At 43.6% G+C, this 17866-nt stretch overlaps 1 protein-coding gene across 3 annotated transcripts in view; it reads left to right on the top strand.

Moving 5' to 3' along the window:
* Positions 1-17866, top strand: part of borcs5 (BLOC-1 related complex subunit 5) — a 31219-nt gene that overhangs the window by 10205 nt on the left and 3148 nt on the right. For all 3 annotated transcript variants that reach the window (XM_078416726.1, XM_078416725.1, XM_078416727.1), the window contains exon 4: positions 114-271. In XM_078416726.1, coding sequence (XP_078272852.1) covers positions 114-271 — 158 coding nt within the window. The remainder of the gene's footprint in view (positions 1-113; positions 272-17866) is intronic.

Genomic DNA, 17866 nt, shown 5'->3' with positions numbered 1-17866 from the left:
TCCTCTCTCACACTTGAATGGTTTGCAAACATATTTGTGATGAATTGTAAAATAATTAGATGAACATCCAGAGCTTGCGATGGTTTCATTTCGATATCTTTTGTGCTTCCCAGGAATATTAAGTGGTCAGATGACAGCTAGCAACAGCAAACTGGAGAGGCTGGATTCACAGCAAGTGCTGAAGCTCTGCTTGCGTTACCAGGATCACCTGCATCAATGTGCTGAGGCTGTGGCTTTTGATCAGAACGCCCTGGTTAAACGAATCAAAGAGGTAGGAAAGAGGAAGGACTGAGATGACATTTTCACCCTGGGGAAAATAGGTTCCGACTGTTTAAATTATCTGTGTCTCGTAAGTGTATAAAAACATGAGAGGAATAGATTGGGTTGATGCACTGAGTGTCTTGCCCAGAGTAGGTGGATCAAGGACCAGAGGACATAGGTTTAAAGTGAAGGGGAAAAGATTTAATAGAAATCTTAGGGGTAACAGAGGATAGTGGGTGTATGGAACAAGCTTCCAGAGGAGGTAGTTGAAGCAGGGACTATCCCAACATTTAAGAAACAGACATGTGGATAGGACAGGTTTGGAGGGATATGGACTAAACGCAGGCAGATGGGACTAGTGTAGCTGGGACATGTTGGTCGGTGTGGGCAAGTTGGGCCGAAGGGCCTGTTTCCACACTGTATCACTGTGTGACTCTATAATGGTGCATACTTCTATCAGGTTTCCCCTTAGCTTCTCTGTGGACTCATAAGTTTCCAGGAACAGTCTTGCTGTAAAATGCCCTGAAACTAATTGTTAGATGAAGTCAAAATAAGTTTTTAATGATATATTGGGCCATAACAACTACACAGCAAACTCTTTCACCCCCTAAATAAGAAAAATGAGTCCAGCCAATGGAATGTTTAACAATATATTTTCAGTTTAACATGTTTACTTTTTATAGTTTAGCTTGTCATTGTCACACATATTTCAGCTATAGTTTAGAATAGCGGTCTCCAAACTGTGGCCCGTGGGAACTTTTAATTTAGCGGCCTATATGAATGGTGGTTTATTGTCACGTGTGCACTGCACAGTGGAATTATTTTAGCGTAGATCACACGTGCACAAGTCACCACCATATTTTGGCGCCGTTTACAAAAAGTTCAAAGTCGGGTCCTTGCGCTGGATGTACTGGAGCGGCTCCCGATCCAGGCGAGCCCCAGGCTGCTGCTGGGCCTCCTCCATCGTCCTCGATTGGCTTGGCCCGTCGATCAACGTCCCTCTCCTCGTCCGACCGACCGCCTGTGTGTCCCGGGGGAAACCCCCTCTGCAGCCGACCTTGCAGGCGCTGGAGGCATTCCCCCTCTCCTACCGGCCCACTCATCGTGTCCACCGTCGCCAGCGGCTCCCTCCTCCTCAGTTCTCCGGTCTTCAGGACCGATCTCAGCGGCAGTATCCGATCTTACACGTCGGGTAGGCGATCAAGCTGAGGGCTTGTATGCAGCTGCCGACTTAATAGTAATGTTAAATTTGAATGATTTCTTAGCGGAGTGCCCACCCATGAGTCACTGCGACAGTGACACACATGGTCACTCTGCCATTATATCAGGTGATATGTCCATACTGTCTGCATGCCCACTGGTGGTCACTGTATTTTTTCTGTTTTATAAATAATTGTATAACCTCCGGTATATATAAATTCCAATATTTCAAGATCTTTTTAAAAATTGAATATTTTTTATCTGTCGCCATATAAACCTAATTAAATTTACAAAAATGACATTTATTTACTTTTTCCTGCGGCCCGCAACAACGTGGCAAATATATAATGTGGCCCTCATGCTGAAAAGTTTGGAGGCCCTTGGTTTAGAACATAGAACAGTACAGCACAAGAATAGGCCCTTCAGCCCACAATGTACATACTGAACATGGACCATGTTAAACGAATCTCCTCTGCCTGCACGTGATCCATATCCCTCTATTCCCTGTGTTACTGTGTCCCTAAATTTAGTAACATTTGAAATGTTAACTTCAGACTATACATTTTTCTTCCTAGTTTGCTGCCTGAAATTCTTCAATGTGATTACTCAGCCAGCTTGATAAATCACAGCTAATTGTCAGGAATCCCTTTGAACTGATTGTCTGATTGAACATAAATCAAAAGAGAGAATGTCTCTCTTCACAGGGATCACTTGATATTTGTGGTCTCCTTCTTCTTTCGTGTCCATCGTCCATGTTTCAAATGTTACATCACTGTCATCGTCCGTCCTGAAAAGGGCACAGGCTTCCGGCGACAATCAGTGGGAGCCATCACTTGTACAATAGATGGTGGTGGGAGCAGAATTAGGTCAAGACACATCCAGTTTCCAGCCCTGCCACATGGACACTTCTGCTATGGGGCCGATATTTGTGGTGACATTTCTTCATGGTTATTTGTGAACACCTTAGGTTTTCACAAATTATAGGAGTAGAATTAGGCCATTTGACCCATCGAGTCTACTCCGCCATTCAATCATGGCTGATCTCTGCCTCCTAATCCCATTTTCCTCCCTTCTCCCCGTAACCCTTGACACCCGTTCCAATCAAAAATTTGTCTTTCTCTGCCTGAAAAATATCCACTGACTTGGCTTCCACGGCCCTCTGTGGCAATGAGTTCCACAGATTAACTACCCTCTGACTAAAGAAGTTCCTCCTCACCTCCTTTCCAAAAGAGCATCCTTTAATTCTGGTTCTAGACTCTCCCACCAGTGGAAACATCCTCTCCGCATCCACTCTAGCTATGCCTTTCATTCTTCTGTAAGTTTCAATGAGGTCCCCACTCAACCGTTTCCGATTGTACTTGTTTTCCGACTGTACTTGTGGGCTGATGCCGATTAACAGAGAATGAGACGTTGGAAGGGAATACACTTGCATGGCTGGAGGGCAAACGCAGGCCAGCTGGATTGCTCGTTAACAAAACTGGCTTCCTTCTCTGTGGTTTTCTGCAAGTACCATGGTGGTAAAAGAGGGAATAGCAGGAGAAACGTCAGTGTGATGTCGGGGGAAAGCACGTAAGGAGCGGTGATGGGGAAGCTGTGGTAAAAGATCAAAGGGGTCATGAAACCAAAAACAGTAAAGAAGAGGGAGACTGGTTTTATTTGGTGGGTGATCAGACTTTAGATTTAATTTGCTTTTACCATTTTTAAGGTAATTTTTAGAACATGAATCTCCAGTTGAACTAGAGCTGAAATTGTGTCTGCAAATATGCATAACTTGAAGATGATTCAGTTTGCTTTTGCCAGTTGGGAAATAGTGTTTTGTTTTGAATGATGGACTGTGACGACCTAAGAAGCTATAAAGCTTGTTTGTGTTGTAGATGTGAGCTGTGTGCCAAGCATTACACAATATTTAAAGATATTTGCAGATGTTTCAAACTCCCGACTATTTCCAACACATTGTGTAATACGTTGGCTTGAGAGAAGCAAAGGCAGATGCATTTTCCCAAATCCATGAAGTATTTCACACAAGGAGCTGCAGATAGATGCTGGATCTTCAGCAAAACACAAAGTGCTGGAGTAATTCAGCAGGTCAGGCAGCATCTGGGAAGATTCTGGATAGGCGACGTTTCAGGCCAGCACCCTTGTGTTTCACACTATTAATCATGAATACTTACGGAAAACCTTGGAGTTGGTGTCAATAATTTACTCTTCCACTGGCCAAGATGCTGCCTGACCTGCTGAGTTACTCCAGCATTTTGTGAACTCTTCCACTGGCTGTTTGTTTTTACAAAAAGACACTAAAGTGTTGGAGTAACTCGGCAGATCAGCCGGCACCACTGGAGAGCCTGCGTCGGTGATGTTTAGTGTCGTTGGGACCCTTCTTCAAAGGAGAGGTTTGTGATGTAACTTTCTCCACCATAAACAAGGGAAATCATCCAGAAATTTAAGATATTTATGAAATTGTGTCCCAGTAAAATTTCCTGAAAATGTCAAAGGTTATGGGGAGAAGGCAGGAGAATGGGGTTAGGAGGGAGAGATAGATCAGCCATGATTGAATGGCAGAGTAGTCTTGATGGGCCGAATGGCCTAATTCTGCTCTATCACTTATGGTCTTATGATAGAAACATAGAAAATAGGTGCAGGAGTAGGCCATTCGGCCCTTCGAGCCTGCACCGCCATTCAATATGATCATGGCTGATCATCCAGCTCAGTAGCCTGTACCTGCCTTCTCTCCATACTCCCTGATCCCTTTAGCAAAAAGGGCCACATCTAACTCCCTCTTAAATATAGCCAATGAACTGGCCTCAACTACCTTCTGTGGCAGAGAATTCCACAGACTCACCACTCTCTGTGTGAAGAAATGTTTTCTCATCTCGGTCCTAAAAGACTTCCCCCTTATCCTTCAGCTGTGACTCCTGGTTCTGGACTCCCCCAACATCGGGAACAATCTTCCCGCATCTAGCCTCTCCAACCCCTTAAGAATTTTATATGTTTCTATAAGATCCCCCCTCAGTCTTCTAAATTCCAGCGAATACAAGCCCAGTCTATCCAGTCTTTCTTCATATGAAAGTCCCGCCATCCCAGGGATCAATCTGATGAACCTTCTCTGTACTCCCTCTAAGGCAAGAACGTCTTTCCTCAGGTTAGGAGACCAAAACTGCACACAATACTCCAGGTGCGGTCTCACCAAGGCCCTGTACAACTGCAGCAGAACCTCCCTGCTCCTAAACTCAAATCCTCTTGCTATGAATGCCAACATACCATTTGCTTTCTTCACTGCCTGCTGCACCTGCATGCTTGCTTTCAATGACTGGTGCACCATGACACCCAGGTCACGTTGCATCTCCCCTTCTCCCAATCGGTCACCATTCAGGTAATACTCTGCTTTCCTGTTCTTGCCGCCAAAGTGGATAACCTCACATTTATCCACATTATATTGCATCTGCCATGCATTTGCCCACTCGCCTAATCTATCCAAGTCACTCTGCAGCCTCCTAGCATCCTCCTCGCAGCTAACACTGCCACCCAGCTTCGTGTCATCCGCAAACTTAGAGATGTTGCATTCAATTCCCTCGTCCAAATCATTAATATACACTGTAAATAACTGGGGTCCCAGCACTGAGCCTTGCGGTACCCCACTAGTCACTGCCTGCCATTCCGAAAAGGACCCGTTTATTCCTACTCTTTGCTTCCTGTCCGCCAACCAATTTTCTATCCACCTCAACACTGAACCCTCAATACCGTGTGCTTTAAGTTTGTACACCAATCTCCTATGTGGGACCTTGTCGAAGGCCTTCTGAAAGTCCAGATATAACACATCGACTGGTTCTCCCTTATCCACTCTACTAGTTACATCCTCGAAAAATTCTATAAGATTCGTCAGACATGATTTGCCTTTGGTAAATCCATGCTGACTTTGTCCGATGATTTCACCACTTTCCAAATGTAAACTGCAAATTTTAATGACATCCTCCCGAAAAACAAATTTAATTTTATACTTCTGTTGTGACACTCCAAAAACATTTAAATATATAGTAGATTTTAGCAATTTCAAAAATAAAAGTAAGTTCATATATGGTATTTGATTTCTATCTTAATCTTTGTTACATTTTCACTTTTTGTTTTCTTTTAAATGTTAGAAAGGATTTTTATTGGGGCTTTTTTTGCTCAGTCAGCTTAATGATATCACAGCATAATGATAATTTACTGTCCTTTTAGACAGTTGAAGTTCACACCCTCTCTGTGCCTGTGTAAGATTAAGGGATCTGCCCCAGCTACTGAGATTTGACTTTATGCATTCCATGTGTTTTCTCAAAACCCACTGACTCGGGGCGGCACGGTGGCGCAGCGGTAGAGTTGTTGCCTTACAGCGCTTTCAGCGCCAGAGACCCGGGTTCGATCCAAACTATAGGTGGTGTCTGTACAGAGTTTGTACGTTCTCCCCATGACAGCGTGGGTTTTCTCCGAGATCTTCGGTTTCCTCCCACACTCCAAAGGCGTGCAGGTTTGTAGGTTAATTGGCTGGGTATAAATGTAAATTGTCTCTAGTGTGTGTACGATTGTGTCAATATGCAGGAATCGCTGGTCGGTGCGGACTCAGTGGACCAAAGGGAACTAAACTATAGTGGTGGATATGTAATCCTTGGAGATTTAAATTTGGGCCACTGAAATAATCATTATCTGTTTTTCCTGCACTCTGTGTAAATTATGTTTTTGCACAGCGTTCTGAGTGTCCAACTGTTTTTTTGCCAGAGCTTCCAGTGTGTGGGAACATTTTTGTTTCTGACTTTGGATGTTAGGAGACCTCTCTAAGGGACATGGACTCCTGTGACCAAACCTCATCTACCCACAATCCTGCCTCACTGTGTTGCTGCTCCGGCCTCTTCCCCACCTTTCGCCACCCCCCTGCTTTTTATGTCTTCACTACTTCATATTTCTTCTTGATCACAGATAGAGATATTCGGAGACAGGTTGCCCAGACAAAGTTAAATATTTGGAAAATCCTTTATCTGTATATTTCAGCCTTAAACTCAAGTTTTATCAATGTGACTTTGTATTTGTTTACTTAAAATTGCAAACAGTATAGAAGCTTGTTATCACGTAATCTTTGTGGTAACATCAATTTGATGGGATCAATATTTCTTCTTGCTGAACTATCACCATGGCAGTCAGTGGGCCAGGACAATATTCATCGGGTAACTATTGTTTCCCTGGATCGACACAGAGTGCTGGAGTAACTCAGCGGGTCAGACAGCATCTCTGCAGAAAAGAAATGTAACATTTCAGGTCAAGACCCTTTTTCAGACTGATTCCCTGGTTTCCATTCCATTTAAGAGGTCAGTGGTCAAATGAGACATTAACATTTTCCTTTTCTCTGTGTTTACTTTACTTCATTTTTCTTCATTCTCAATTATTTTCTCAACATTTTCTTGTCTATATTTGAGAGTTTTTTGCTCGTTGGCTACACCCATAACATTGAAGAGTCTGAAGAAGGATCCCAACCCGAAATGTCACCTATCCGTAGGTAGAAACAAGAAACTGGTGCCGCTAGTTTACCCATAATATTTAATGGTTTATCAGACAGATTTCACAGTTTCATTTTGCAGATTACATTCATATGTTGATACGTCATAGGAGCAGAATTAGGCCATTCGGCCCATCAAGTCTACTCAGCATTCAACATGGCTGATCTATCTCTCCCTCTCAACCCCAAACCCCTGCCTTCTCCCTGTAACCTTTGACACTCTGAGCAGAGCACACCCCACCACTACCCCAAATGAAATGACACCCAGGGTTTTTACTGGGAAGATTGTTATCAGCTGATTTAATTTTCACTTAGCCATTATTCAGAAAAGCAGTTGAAAGCATTGAATAAATGCTTTTTAATATGTCAGCTGTCAGAGTCTGAATAATTTGAAAGCAAATCCCTGATGTTTGCTGCGTTCAGTGATATAATGAAATGTGCAGATATTTTGCAGGTACAATAGTGTACAATTTAATGATCGCCCCAGTGTCAATGTAAACACATCCATGGTGCTTGGAGACAGCAATGATAGAAATAGATGGCCATTTTAACCTATTAGAGATTTTGAAAAAATATATAAAACAAAGTTAATTGCTTCATTTTAATTGGATCAAGTGTTGAAGTTAATTTTAAAATTCGCGTGTGATTTCCAGGCAACCACAGATAAAAGAACCACTCCTTTTGAAAATTGCAAATAGAACTGTTGCTCACGATGCCAGTCTAGTTTCCAAAGGTTATTCATTCATCATTGAGAATAATAATTAACCAGAATCCATCCAGCTGCCTCTTCTATCTGCCTACTTGTAGCAACCCTACTCTGCATTGAAACATGTATCGTTTGTCCAAACTCTCCTTTTCACTCATACCCTCTAATTCAGGCAGCATCCTGGTAAACCACTTCAACACCCTCACCTAAGCCTTCACATTCTTCCTGTAACGGGATGACCATAACTGCGCACAATATTCCAATTATAGTCTAACCAAAGCTTTTATAAAGATAAAGACTAATCACTGAGGACATTGAAGGAGGCTCCATTGAGAAAATGGAGTGGACTTCTTGTTTGTGGCTCTTGGCTGCATTATGAAATATAAGTGTGGCAGATGGTATTGGTTTATTCCACACTTGTTCTGTGCCAGATTACATTTAGGCAGACTTGGATTCTTGCATTGTTTTCTATTATATTGAGATTTATAGGTTGTCTTTGGAGGTTTAGTCAGAAGTGCTCAGTTTTCTCACCATTGTTCAGCATTCATTGTCACTGAGTGGTCCTCTTAGCAAATGCTTTGTTTTCTTGCTGTTGTCTGTCTGAATCTGCAGCCTCTGGTTTTGTTAGGGAGCAAGCTGTATTTTGGAAGCCCTGCTGGGTGTACTGACCAGTGTAAGGTCAGAGAAGAGCAAAGCTGGCCCAGGTAGCGTAGGAAAATAACTGCAGATGCTGGTACAAATCGAAAGTATGTATTCACAAAATGCTGGAGTAACTCAGCAGGTCAGGCAGCATCTCAGGAGAGAAGGAATGGGTGACGTTTCGGGACAAGACCCTTCTTCAGACCCAGGGATAACTTGCTGCATTGTTGGAGACAAGGCAGGCTAGAGTTTGATGCAATGGTGGTGTTTCAGTGACAGACTGCATGCAACAATTTAAACAAATAGGATCTTCATAAGGGGTTGCAGATGTCCAAGTTTGATCGAAATGTTTAGCAGCAAACCATCAAAGAATCTAAAGGACAAGGGTCACTGTGTCTGCCCGCCAGGTTTAGTATTTACCTTTACTTTAAAAGGTTGGCTTTCTAATTTTATTATGACAAAACTGTGGTGGCAATGTACTTTGTAATATTAACCATTGAATTTGTTTTAAGGATGTGGCTTACAAAGTGCACTGATATTGTACAGACCTGTCGCATTTGCTTTTGGACACATTGTTGTCATGGGCAGCTCACAGCCCAGTGGTATGAATAGTGATCTCTCTAACTTCAAGTAACCCGGCATTCTCTCTCTCTCTCTCTCTCTCTCTATCCCTCCCCCTCCCAAGTTGCACCAGCTTCTAATTTTCAACCTACAAACAGCTAACAATTGCTTGTTTCCTTTATCATCGTTACTTTTTTGCATATCTTTCATTCATTGTTCTTTATCTCTCTACATCACCGACTATATCTCTCGTTTCCCTTATCCATAACCAGACTGAAGAAGGGTCTCGACTGAAGAAAGGTCACCCATTCCTTCTCTCCAGAGATGTTGCCTGTCCCGCTGAGTTACTCCGGCATTTTGTGTCTATCTGTATAAATCTTCTGTTCTTCATCAGCACACGGTCCTCTTGTTCATTGCTGTCTAAAGTCATCGTTCACTGCCACTGCCATTTCACAAATACATCCCACATATTTGTTCCAGCAAAATATAATTTGTTTAGAATCAGACAAATTCTGATCAATTCCAGATGCTGAAAATATGTCTCATTACTAACATGTTCATGGAGGGAACTCTAGTCCTTTTTAGATTTTTCTGCTTTTTGTTTTGTTTCATCAGTCATCATATTTTAAAACTGCACAGGCCTAATTAGGATCTCTTCTAATTCATGAATTCCAGGGAATTCATAAAACAAAATAACTGCAATTAGTGTTTTCCTTTTGTTTCCAGGGCAGTTTGCCAAGAGCATTCAATGCGCTGATGCTGGAACTGGTTTCCAGGCATGAGTGCTCATTTAGTTCACAGGCCAGTGTGTGCGTCATGCCCAGCAGTCACGTCTCGCTGGGTTGCATCATTACCCTGGCGCTGTGTGAAGGCAGTCCAGTACAAAGATCCAAAGGATTTCTGTATGTGTTGTGGTTTATTGTCACATTCTATTTGATGGGCTTTGCAGTTGATGGGTACGTAGGAGAAAATGATACCACATGAGGTTATTTCATTTAAACAAGATTAATTCTTTGCAGTCTTCAGAGAAAATCATGATTTTCTTTTTCAACTGGTTCTCTTATTTAAGATCTTCTTGCGTTTGAGGCAGCAGAGGTTATGTAACGCCCTCCAGGCGCTGTAGCCAGTGCAATGTGCTGTTGTCGAGGGCCGTGAGGTCTACCCCTTCACCAGGGGGACGGAAGACAGCGCAGTCGAGAATGCCGCGCCGCGCTGTTTGCTGGTCTGCTCCACGCACGCAGGCTGCTGATGGACGCAACCCCCAACGATGCAACCGTTGAATGGGCCGACCCCTGTGCGGAGCCGGTTCAGGGCGGCCCACTCTTTGTGGGGCATGTCCGAGCCGGGTGGGGCTGTGGTGTTCGGTGTGACAGTGAATTGAGGTGGCGATGTCTGTTCCCAGCTGGTTCTCCATGCTATTTAAGATGCATGGGATCCACAGAGATTTGGCCGGTGGCATTCAGAACTGGTCCACTCATAGAGGGAGGGCAGGGTTGTGGTGGAAGGCTGTTTTTATTTACTGAACTTTTTTTTGTTTATTATGTTCTTCATCAGGACTGTATTTGCAGACCTGATGGGCTGCAGCAAGTAAGGATTTCATTGTTCCATTTTCAGTACATATGACAATTGACCATTCTGGACATTTATTCTGGCTGGAGGTCGGTGACCAGTGGAGTTATGCAGGGATCTGTGCTGGGGCCTCTGTTGTTTGTGATAAGGACTTAAACGTAGATGGGTTGGTTAGTTAGTTTGCAGGCGACACCAAGATTGCTGGGGTCATGGGCATTGAGGAAGGGGGTCAAAGTCTACAACAGGATACAGATCAGCTACAGAATCTGGGAAGAAATGGGAGTTGGAGTCTAATCCAAGCAAGTGACAGATGTTAGCAAGTGTCAGGTGTAAGATCCTGCCATTAACTGTTTACTTTCCCCTTACTTTGGGAAGGTGAATGTAAGGGGATAGTAAACAGTTAATGGCCGGATCTTAACAGCATTGATGTATAAAGGGATCCTGGAGTCCAAGTCTGTAATTCCCTGAAAGTGGCAACACAAGTAGATAGAATGGTAAAGCAAGCAAATGGTTTGCTTGCCCTCGTCATGTGAGCTGTGCTTGAATAATCATCCCATTGCAAGGAGGATATGGAGGCTTTGGAGAGGTTTACCAGAAAGCTGCCTGGATTACAGGGTATTAGCTGTGAGAGGTTGGACAGATATGGATTGTTTTCTCTGGAATGTGGAGGCTGTGGAGAAGTATATATAATTATGCGAGCATGGTTCAGGTAGACAGAACCCTTTCCACAGGTTGGAATTGTCCTAGACGAGAAAGCACAGCATTACGGTGAGATGGCAAAGTGTAAAAGAGGTGTGCAGGACAAGTTGTTTTTATACAGAGGATGGTGGATGTTTGTGGAGTATTTCTCATATAAAATGTCTCTGATTTGCCCACAGCGACCACATACACGGTTCATTAGTTGCAAAGATCTTTACCACACCTTGAGAATACGATCGTGATATTCACTTTGACCCAGCACTGCTGGTGACTTCAAGGGCAAAGCTTCTGTGGAAAATTGCCAGCAGCTCCATCTGCATTTGCTGTCATTTCCCCATTTGAGTGCCAGAAAGTTTGGAATTTTTGTGTCTTTATACAAGAATGCAGAAGTCTCTGGCTTCCCAGCAGCTGTGAAGGTGTTTTCCATGACTAAACCCAGGGGCTGTGCCCTGAGGGTGGGCACAGAAGGTTTACCAGGATGTTGCTTGGTGCTTTATCGTTGTAAGCAGGCACTGAAGAGACTGGGTTTATTATCCCTGGAGCAGGGAATGCTGTGGGGGGACATGACAGAGAAATATAAAACAAGGGGCCACAGTTTAAGAATAAGGGGTAGGCCATTTAGAACGGAGATGAGGAAAAACTTTTTCAGTCAGAGAGTTGTGAATCTGTGGAATTCTATGCCTCAGAAGGCAGTGGGGGCCAATTCACTGAATGAATTCAAGAGAGAGCTAGATAGAGCTCTTAAGGATAGCGGAGTCAGGGGGTATGGGGAGAAGGCAGGAACGGGGTACTGATTGTGAATGATCACATTGAATGGCGGTGCTGGCTCGAAGGGCTGAATGGCCTCCTCCTGCACCTATTGTCTATAAAACGATGAGGAGGAGAGAGTAAATAGAGAGCTGATCGTAAAAATCTCTCTCCCATAGTGGGGGTGTCAAAGACCAGAGGATATAGGTTTACAGAAAGAGTCAGGGGGTTTTGGGAGGGACTGAGGGGGATTGTTTTGTTACGGTGTGTGGGTGGAGCAATATCTGAAGAGGAGGTGGGGGCAGGTACCCATACCCAACGTTTCACAAGCATCAAGACAAAAGTATTTCCATTTAGTCTGTGTCAAAGGGATTAGTTTGCTACCTGGACTTGTAGGTGTTAGTTGTGGGAGGTTGGATAACCATGGATTGTTTTCTCTGGAGCGTCAGAGGCTGAGGGGAGTCGTGATACAAGTGCTTAAAATGATGACAGGCATGGATCGGTTAGACAGTCAGAATCTTTTTCTCGGGGTGGAAATGTCAAAGACTGGAGGGCATTTGAGGGCAAAGTCTAAAGGAGGTGTAGATAGCATTTTTGTTTTCCACAGAGAATGCTAGGTGCCCAGCATAGGTGGCAGAGGCAGATGTGAGTGGCATTTCAGAAGCTTTTACATTGATAATGGAGGGATATGGATCACGTGCAGAGGAAATTACTTTAACAAGGCCTCGTGTTAGGCATAGACAGTGTGGGCTGAAGGGCCTTTTGCTTTGCTGTACTGTTCTATGCTGCCTCACCCACCGAGTTACTCCAGCATTTTGAGTACATCTGTAGATTCCACAGATCCTACTTGACTATCTAACATTTACAAATTTATTCAAGTTCTTCTGTTAATCAATAGACAATAGGTGCAGGAGGAGGCCATTCGGACCTTCGAACCACCATTCAATGTGATCATGACTGATCATTCTCAACCAGTACCCCGTTCCTGCCTTCTCCCCATACCCCCTGACTCCGCTATCCTTAAGAGCTCTATCGAGCTCTCTCTTGAATACATTCGGAGAAGTGGCCTCCACTGCCTTCTGAGGCAGAAAATTCCACAGATTTACAACTGTTTGACTGAAAACGTTTTTCCTCATCTCCGTTCTAAATGGCCTACCCCTTATTCTTAAACTGTGGCCCCTGGTTCTGGACTCCCCCAACATTGGGAACATGTTTCCTGCCTCTAACGTGTCCAACCCCTTAATAATCTTATATGTTTCGATAAGATCCCCTCTCATCTTTCTAAATTCCAGTGTATACAAGCCTAGTCGCTCCAGTCTTTCAATATATGACAGTCCTGCCATTCCAGGAATTAACCTAGTAAACTTACGCTGCACGCCCTCAATAGCAAGAATATCCTTCCTCAAATTTGGAGACCAAAACTGCACACAGTACTCCAGGTGCGGTCTCACCAGGGCCGGTACAACTGCAGAAGGACCTCTTTGCTCCTATACTCAACTCCTCTTGTTATGAAGGCCAACATTCCATTGGCTTTCTTCACTGCCTGCTGTACCTGCATGCTTCCTTTCAGTGACTAATGCACTAGGACACCCAGATCTCGTTGTACGTCCCCTTTTCCTAACTTGACACCATTCAGATAATAATCTGCCTTCCTATTCTTACCACCAAAGTGGATAACCTCGCACTTATCCACATTAAACTGCATCTGCCATGCATCCGCCCAATCACACAACCTGTCCAAGTCCCCTTGCAACCTCATAGCATCTTCCTCACAGTTCACACTGCCACCCAGCTTTGTGTCATCTGCAAATTTGCTAATGTTACTTTTAATCCCTTCATCCAAGTCATTAATGTATATTGTAAATAGCTGCGGTCCCAGCACCGAGCCTTGCGGTACCCCACTAGTCACTGCCTGCCATTCTGAAGGGAACCCATTTATCCCCACTCTTTGCTTTCTGTCTGCCAACCAATTGTCTATCCATGTCAGTACCCTACCCCCGATACCATGTGCTCTAATTTTGCCCACTAATCTCCTATGTGGGACCTTGTCGAAGGCTTTCTGAAAGTTGAGGTATACCACATCCACCGGCTCTCCCCTGTCAATTTTCCTAGTTACATCTTCAAAAAATTCCAGAAGATTAGTCAAGCATGATTTCCTCTTCGTAAATCCATGCTGACTCGGAACGATCCTGTTACTGCTATCCATATGCTCCGCAATTTCGTCTTTTATAATTGAGTCCAGCATCTTCCCCACCACTGATGTCAGACTAACTGGTCTATAATTTCCCGTTTTCTCTCTCCCTCCTTTCTGAAAAAGTGGAATAACATTAGCTACCCTCCAATCCACAGGAACTGATCCTGAATCTATAGAACATTGGAAAATGATCACCAAGGCGTCCATGATTTCTAGCGCCACCTCCTTAATTACTCTGGGATGCAGACCATCAGGCCCTGGGGATTTATCAGTCTTCAGTCCCATCAGTCTACCCAACACCATTTAGTATAAGAAGATAACTGCAGATGCTGGTACAAATCGAAGGTATTTATTCACAAAATGCTGGAGTAACTCAGCAGGTCAGGCAGCATCTCGGGAGAGAAGGAATGGGTGACGTTTCGGGTCGAGACCCTTCTTCAGACTGAACCCAATACCATTTCCTGCCTAATGTGAATTTCCTTCAGTTGCTCCGTCACCTTAGGATCTCTGGCCACTAGAACATCTGGGAGATTGTTTGTATCTTCCTTAGTGAAGACAGATCCAAAGTACCAATTCAAATAAAAAATAACATAAGGAAGGGTGGTTGCAGCAGCATCTGTTATCTAGAACATTCTGTACATTCCTATAAGACTTGTATTGTCCCAGTACCAAAGCACATAAACAAGAACCTAAGTTTAGAAATAAGCCAAAGACCCACATGTGACTGCATATTGAGTTATGTTGGCATATATTCAGGCTGAAACTTACTCAAAATGTGCTTGAGATTAATATTATTGTTCTTAACACAACAATTAGTAAATTTACCACTGGACTTGATTTTAAAACTATTGTTGTGAGTGGATTTATCTCCAGTTTAATCCCATTTTTACAAGTTAGCAAAACAAGAAAATGGTTACAGATCTGACATTTTCTTGTTCCAATTGGTCTTTAGAGATTGGAGAGAGAGGGAATGCAGGGGTTACTTGAAGTTAGAGAAATCAATATTCAGACCACTGGGTTATAAGCTGCCCAAGCGAAATATGAGATGCTGTTCCTAGAAAATATGCGTTTGGCCTCACAATGACTCTCGGACAGAAAGGTCAGTGTGGGATTGGGAAGGAGAATTAAAGTGTTTGGCAACCGGGAGATCAGGTAGGTCCAGGCGGACTGTGTGTTTTTTTGTCGTTTCAGATTTTTGCATATCTTTCATATATTTGCTCTTTATCTCTCTACATCACCATCTATATCCCTCATTTCCCTTTTCCCTGACTCTCAGTCTAAAGAAGGGTCTCGCCCCGAAATGTCACCTATTCCTTTTCTCCAGAAAAGGTCCTGCTGAATGACTCCAGTTTTATGTGTCTATCTTGTCGTGTCTTGTGCCCGGTGGTTATTCCAATGAGGATGTGTCAGAAAGTAATTTGTAATATAAAATGATAGAAGAAATAAATTAGCATGAGAACCCTTATTCTCCACGACAAAGGGAATATGAATGAATCCTAAATTACACCTGTGCTTCAGCAGGGGGTAATGATTTTGTTTTCAAAGAACCAAACCTTCATTTAATGGCAGAAGTCCACCCAATTGTTTCATTTTAAAAGGTGAGAATATGTATTTTTAAATGGGAAAAGGTTTGTTGTATCGTCATGAATGCGTTTATATCCAGAATCTGAAGAAGGGTCTCGATCCGAAACGTCACCCATTCCTTCTCGCCAGAGATGCTGCCTGTTCCGCTGAGTTACTCCAGCATTTTGTGTCTACCTTCGATTTAAACCAGCATCTGCAGTTCTTTCCTGCACACTTTATATCCAGTTTGTTCCGTTTTACAAATAGTCAAAACTTAAAATGGATTGGAATGGGAGATATTTAAAGCCAAAATTCTTATTAACCAGCCGGATGGTTAATGGAAGTTGGGGTGATGTAGCAATAATCAATGCTTCAATGCACTGGGAATAGTTTTTACTGATTAGTTAGCACGCAACAAAAGCTTTTCACTGTACCTCGGTACATGTGACAATAAACTAAACTGAACTAAATGAGTTAATGATAAAACAGAAGGTGGACACAAAATGCTGGAGTAACTCAGCGGGTCAGGCAGCATCTCGGGAGAGAAGGAATGGGTGACGTTTCGGGTTGAGACCCTTCTTCAGACTGATCCAAATGATAAAACATCTATGGATGCAGAGGAAGAGGGCACATCTCCAAGCTCCCAGTGTCCGTCCCCTTAGTTCTGTCTGGGCTCATCACATTGTTCTGGGTATGTTCAACAATTTCACATAATGAGTGTTTTCAACATTCAGCCATAGTTCTCTGGCAATTCTGACAATTATTGTAATGAATTAATTCTACCCCAGGCTGACCTTTTGTTCCTCGTTGCCTCCATCTTTTGCCTTTCCACAACGCCCCTGCTTGTCATTTATTCTCTCCTGCCTTCCACCCCTTCCCAGACCTTGCTTATCGCACTCTTTACCCCACCCTTCACCACACCTTAAACTCTTTGACCTCTAACCTTGCCTTTACCTCGGGCTGCATCTGTGGAAAGAGAAATCTAACGTGCTGTATTTATGGATAAATAATTCTCGAAAAGCAGAGCATTAAGGAGAAGATTTCATGTTTTATATTTTATCGAGAGTAGATGATTGAACCCTTTTTCCCAGGATGCAGATATCAAATTTGAGGATTGAGCTTTAAAGTGAGAGGGGCAGAGTTTAAAGGAGATATGCAGAGGCTGGTGGGTGCCTGGAACGCACTGCCAAGGGAGGTGGTGGACGCAGATACGAGTGGTGGTTCAGGGGCTTTTAACATGGATCCATGGCACATGGATATGCAGGGAATGGAGTGATGCGGATTATCTGCAGGCTGAGATGACTTGGTCTTGGCATCATGTATATACACAGATCAGCCAAAACATTATGACCTGTTGAGCCAAAACATTATGACCACCTGCCTAATATGCTGTTGGTCCTCCGTGTACAGCCCCATATGCAGCAGGGTGCGATGCACTGTGTATTGTGACACATTCCTCCCGTGACCACCATTAACATTTTCTGAGACTTGTGCCACAGTCGACCTGTCGGTTCGGACCAGACGGGATAGCCTTCGTTGCCCTCGCGCATCGATGAGCCTTGGGCGCCCAACACTCTGTCGCCGGTTTGTGGTTTGTCCGTCCTCGGACCACTGTCGGTAGGTACTCACCACTGCTGACCGGGAGGACCCCACAAGCCTTGCCGTTTCAGAGATGCTCTGACCCAGTCGTCTGGCCATAACAATTTGGCCCTTGTCAAAGTCGCTCAGGTCTTTACTCCTGCCCATTTCTCCTGCAATCATCACATCAACTTCAAGAGCTGACTGTTCACTTGCTGCCTAATATATCCCACTCCTTAACAGGTGCCATTGTAACAAGATAATCAATGTTATTCACTTCGCCTGTCAGTGGTCATAATGTTTTGGCTCATCGGTGTATATGTTCAACACAGACATTATGGCCCAAGGGGCCTGTTCATGTGCTGTACTATCTTCTGTTCTATAAGTTTATATTATTGTGAAATAAAATTGTTTACCATTTTACCTCTTGCAAATATAGTTTACTTGTTGTCCACATGGAAATGCAGATGCTAGTTTACAAAAAAAGACACCAAGTACTGGAGTGACTCAGATCGGACTTCTTTATCTGTGGGGAACATGGGTAGGAGACGTTTCGGGTCGAGACCCTTCTTCAAGGGTCACCTATTCACGTTCTCCAGAAATGCTGCTTGACCGGCTGAGTTACTCC

Source organism: Rhinoraja longicauda, chromosome 20 (genome assembly GCF_053455715.1).
Source record: "Rhinoraja longicauda isolate Sanriku21f chromosome 20, sRhiLon1.1, whole genome shotgun sequence".
In the NCBI taxonomy this organism is placed as follows: domain Eukaryota; kingdom Metazoa; phylum Chordata; class Chondrichthyes; order Rajiformes; family Arhynchobatidae; genus Rhinoraja; species Rhinoraja longicauda.
The sequence above is the reverse complement of the archived record's forward strand: the minus strand, read 5'-3'. Positions and strand labels throughout refer to the sequence as shown.